The sequence below is a fragment of the Ptychodera flava genome, chromosome 6, assembly GCF_041260155.1.
Source record: "Ptychodera flava strain L36383 chromosome 6, AS_Pfla_20210202, whole genome shotgun sequence".
Taxonomy (NCBI): Eukaryota; Metazoa; Hemichordata; class Enteropneusta; family Ptychoderidae; genus Ptychodera; species Ptychodera flava.
Window position 1 is genome coordinate 43,402,105 of NC_091933.1, and position 5,185 is coordinate 43,407,289.

At 36.2% G+C, this 5,185-nt stretch overlaps 1 protein-coding gene across 2 annotated transcripts; it reads left to right on the forward strand.

Moving 5' to 3' along the window:
- The first annotated feature begins 2,307 nt into the window (after positions 1-2,307).
- On the forward strand, positions 2,308-4,606 carry LOC139135880 (perlucin-like protein). Of its 2 annotated transcripts, XM_070703646.1 has the most exons (5): positions 2,308-2,355; positions 2,498-2,566; positions 3,148-3,517; positions 4,147-4,226; positions 4,464-4,606. In XM_070703646.1, exons 3-5 carry the CDS (start codon positions 3,189-3,191, stop codon positions 4,502-4,504), a joined length of 450 nt encoding a protein of 149 aa, XP_070559747.1. In that variant the 5' UTR covers positions 2,308-2,355; positions 2,498-2,566; positions 3,148-3,188; the 3' UTR covers positions 4,505-4,606. The 2 variants fall into 2 exon arrangements, with proteins under 2 accessions (XP_070559747.1, XP_070559748.1); XM_070703647.1 differs by lacking the exons at positions 2,308-2,355; positions 2,498-2,566 and adding an exon at positions 2,715-2,787.
- Positions 4,607-5,185: the final 579 nt, after the last annotated feature.

Sequence of the window (5,185 nt, forward strand, 5' to 3'; positions counted from 1 at the left end):
TTTATATGGCTTGATCAGATCCTGAATGTAGACTGGGGTCAGACCGTTGAGAGCTTTGTAAGTTAGCAGGAGAAATTTGTAGTCAAGTCTGTACTGAACTGGCAACCAATGAAGACTGCGAAGTACTGGTGATATGTGATCTGTTCTTCTTGAACGGGTGACGATTCTGGCTGCATAAATTTGCACAATAAATATATTTCTACCATTTCAAAATGACAGATCCTATTGTTTTCTTTGAAATTGTCATTATTGTTTTGTCCATTCCCCAAGTTTTGGTAATTTGAGAAAATAGAGGGTCATGTCCAAGGTGGCCTTGAACAATAGAGAGTCATGTCCAAGGTGGCCCTGAAAAATAGAGGGTCATGTCCAAGGTGGCCTTGAAAATAGAGGGTCATGTTCAAGGTGGCCTTGAAAATATAAGGTAGTGTTGTCATGAACATTTTTTAGACATTTTCAACTTTTCAATTTCAAAATATCTTTTTAATACAAATATTTCACAAGCTACTTGAACTTCTTGTATTTTTTAAGTAGATAGAATAAAAAGATACAATTTTAACTATTTTACTTTGCCTTATTGAGGTACTAACATCAAAAGTATGAAACACATCTGAACATCTACCACACAATGAAAATGACAGTTTAGCAAAATAGGAGAGTTTACAATGTACTATCAGCAGTCAAACAAAGTAGTGGTTATAACTGTTCGAAAAATCGCAATTTGACAACCGTGATATATCAAAAACAGGTAAAGAATCAAAATTTGTAAGATTCAAAACATTCTGCAGAATTATATGATAAGTACAGTTTGCAAATTTTTTGTTTATTTCACTGTATTTACATTTGCAAAAAAAGCAAATTTGACTAGATTTAGTAAAAAGCAGTTAACTTAACTTTGTTGCCAAGTAGATTGAACAAAATTAAGAAATTTACCTTAGTCTGTAGCAACAAATTATGGTCTGGTGCCTTATTTTTCAATAATTTTTGACAAACTTTTCAAAATCCTATAAACCCAAAATATTTCCAATCGTGTTATTAATGAAACTCCAATCAGACGAACCATTTCTTGCTCTCAAAGTTTCAATCTGAATCTTCTGTTTTAATTGCAATTGTAATTACAATACTGTGATGATTTATTTAAGTGTAATAAAGAGTTTCCATGATGTTCAAACTGCACACTTGTGTGTTACCATTGCATTTTGTTGTGAGTGTACATGTACGTGTGGATGCATGTGCAAGCTTACATCCATATGCAAATATAAATTAATGATATGCAAATGATTATGCAAATTAGCCGCTAAGCTTTGGCGCTTTAACTGACCCTGCTCCCTCCCTTGAGGAGGAGAAAAAAAAAATCCACGTCGCCGCACCATTTTTTAAAGAAAGGCCTGACCAGAAACATTTCTTTTTTTTTTTTGGCCTTATCTGTCTAATGTAGAAATTGATATTCATAATAACTCCAAGCGCTCTTGGTTTGGTGCTCGTTCGTAACATATAAACACACTTATTCTTATTTCACGACGTGACTGCAGATCAATACAGATCACTTGAGAATAATTTTGTAGTCCATGGAATTAAATCTAGTGATCCCGAACTTGGTCAAATCATTCTTTCCTCGGTCTTGATCTCACGGTGCTCTGGTGATCAGCTGGTCCAAGGATCTGATTGCAGAGCAAAATCTTAGTCCCAAAAGTGGAATAGTTGTCTATGACCTCGAAGCAATTGACTTACTCACCAATTAGTTTTATGTGCGATTCCGATACGTTGAACAAAATGGCAGCCATACACAGCCATATTATACTTTTGAATGCGGAGGTCTTTTAAAAATGATTGATAATATTCTTTCCAAATGTCAGCCTGCATTACTTTGCTTTTTCCTTTTTGTTTAAGATTGACTTTTCATTTTTAGTTTATTTTCTATACGCAGGCTTTGCCCCTTGCCAAAAATCAATTTACAGGCAACAGCTGAAAGTAGCAAAGCCAGACGGTAAAGGGATTATCTTTTATAGAAATTCTGGCTTAAAACATATTTGCTACATTAATCGCTATATTAGTGGTGTGGACTGAGCAAAAGCAGTCAAGATCCTATTGTTCCTATATCCTGCCAGATGGATTTAAAACGACATCCCGTCAAAAAGTAATTTCAGATGACGTATTTCCTGTGTCAGGGGAGAACAAGACAGTCGTGCCACCGCTTCTTATCCTTCAGAATGCTCGTAAGTGAAAGTGGTATATGAATAGTGTTCTGAGCGAACTGTACACCCCCGATTTCAACATTTTCAATAAAAAGCCCTATTTCTTCCACTAAAACAAGTATTCGTCACAGAAGAGGAACCTTGTTTGAAGTACTCTGGCCAGGTATGAGAAACCTTCACGTCTCTATCTTTTATTATTGACTGTATCAATGTTGCTTTTTGTCATCTTTAGAAATTAAATGTTCATACTTTTGATTATCTTAGTGTTATACTGGATTTATATTGTGCTTCCTTTTCATTTGCAGACAAAATATGAATTCAAGACTTCTTCTTATCTTCCTTTCCGGGGTAGTTTTTGCTGTTGCAGAGGTAGCGTTATCAATCCTTTTCAATATCTTTATCTAGCTCCGTAGATTTAAGACTAGAATGTTGCAGATTTTCGTCGTATGAAGAAACTTTCTTTCGTCTCAGAAACTTACCTTTCACATTAAAAATACCAGTTTACGAGAGTCCCGGTTGTTTAAGTTTGCAATCGATTGAGAAGATTCATTATAAACATCGGTCTTTTCTTTTTTTATTTCACAGGACTGCGTACGTAAGTATGACTACTCAACTATAAATACAATATAGTAATTTAGTCACTTCACAAAATGCTTTAAATGTCATTTTACTGCAGGATCCACTCAGAGGACATTGCTTGAATCATTTCTTGGCAAATTATATTAATGTACGTACACTTTATGGGAGAAATATTGCCACTGCTATCACAGTTGCTGCATGATGAGCCCAAATGAATATTATTGTTAGTCATCCAATGTCATATGAAATCAGGATTTTTTCGTTAAACATGAATAGGGAACGTTCTTCTCTGCAATGACTTCTTGAGCACTCTGTATTCTGCATTGTTAAAGTGCGTTTTCGATATTTTCATTCGATGTTCTTTATTCGTTGGCAGCATCGTTCTGTCTGTGCAAGAGGTATGAGGTGCATTGTGAAATGCCGGGAGATGCAAACTCCAATGGATTAACCTACCAGGGTTACGCTGCGGACCAATGTGCTGCACGTGGAGGCTACCTTGCCAACCTAGTTGACAGCGAAATTGACAGCATGGTGAAGAACTTCATCGCCGATAAAGGACTTGATGGACCTCCTTGCATCAAAAAATATGGATTTTTTATCGGTCTTAGCGATGCTACGACTGAAGGTACTTATGTATGGAGCAATGGCAACCCAATATGTCCAGGTAGTTTCACTAACTGGGCCCCGGGTGAACCAAACAATAATACAAGAAAAGATCCGGCGGGACAAGACTGTGTGCAGCTTTGGTAAGTTCTTGATCTTGTCACAATTATTGTCAAACATATGAAATAAAATAAAATATGAAATGGAAACTAAGAAGAAGTAACAGCCATATCTAGTCGTATTCAGAATCGTGACACATACCTGAGTATCGCAAGTTAAAGATTGATGATATTTTCAAAGAAAACTTGTGCTCTGCATCGTATTCATTGAGAGGTGTGTTTGTATGTTTTGGTTCGTGGGGAGAGGAACTCGAAAATAGATGTAAGCGACTGAATGATGTCATGGGGTGATAACACTATTGCCTGGTCGCCATTGTGAAAGTGCATAAATTTGGCACATTTTTATGGCTAGAACTAGAAATAAACAATTATAATGATGATGATGAGAAGGTAGTGTGCAATTATGTCGTAAAACTATTCCCCTTTTAGCGGATGAATATTGAAACCGTAATTGTTTGGTAGCAACTATCTCAAATATGGTAGTTAATGGGAAAGATGGTTCAACTTTGTGTAACGTTATGAAGCATAAAAATGTTGCTAACACGTGCCGAAGAAAAGCTTCTGCTTGCTTAATTTCGGCCTTGTCAGATATTGACATCAAACACAAATTATAGGTGTCCACCTTTCTTACATTTTACATCTGTTTGTTTCAGGTACAGATTTGGTCACAATGGCTTATGGGATGATGAATACTGCAATTTTAGACCTAAAGGATACATCTGCGAAATTCCAAGTAAGTTTGATATGAACTAAGCATTCCCTATGCAATTAATTACATTTCCGACGATGTGCCATAAAAGCTTGCACTAAGAAAACGATTTGATTGGCAACTGGCGGTAGGCAGCTATGGCTCCAGTTGGGCTTTAAACTTCGTATCGTATACAGATATAATAATCTATGGATTCACTTGATGCACATTTTGACTATACTTATACATAACATTAATATTAATATTTTCCATCTCTTTTAGACCACTGTTGTTGTAGCGAAGCTCCCGCGGATCACATTTAACACAGTGTACTTGTGGAGGTTATGATGATTACTAATTCAAATCAACTGAAACGTTCAGTTTGCTGATAGTAAAAATAAATTATGGCGTCGTCATAACTGAAACGGATGTACGTAATAATTATTTGTTTTATGAGTCACTATTTGTGTGTGTGCTGTTCAGGAACGTCCGCTCAAAGGAAAACCTTTCTATAAGCTTTTAAAATCAACAAACACAACAATACGGACACACACAAACCATCAATGCGTCTTGACCTACGCTGAAAAGTCTAGCCCACGTCAACGTAATCTCTATTTGTTATCTGCAGGTGGAATGCGGCAGATATCTAATACCGGTAAATCATGGGTAACTTGTTTCTCTAGTACCATAATTTGCACGGTGACCCCATTTTATTCTTGATTTTAAAAAGAGTATTGTTGAAAGCATCTAGAAGAAATAATTGCGGCAAAAAATTAAGTCTTGCATTTTCAAGGTACATACCACCTTAACGTGAGAGGCTGTCGTGTTTACGTTGATTGTGTGTGTTTACAGTGTTTTGTAAAGGAATGAAGAGTGAAGTGAAGTGGTCAACTTATTCAGTAATCGAACCTGTGTTCAAGTTTTGTACATACTGACACTCTGTCGATCTTCAAAATGTTAAGGGTAGTCATCGGGCGAAAAATGTTTCCTTGTAAATGGTGCTA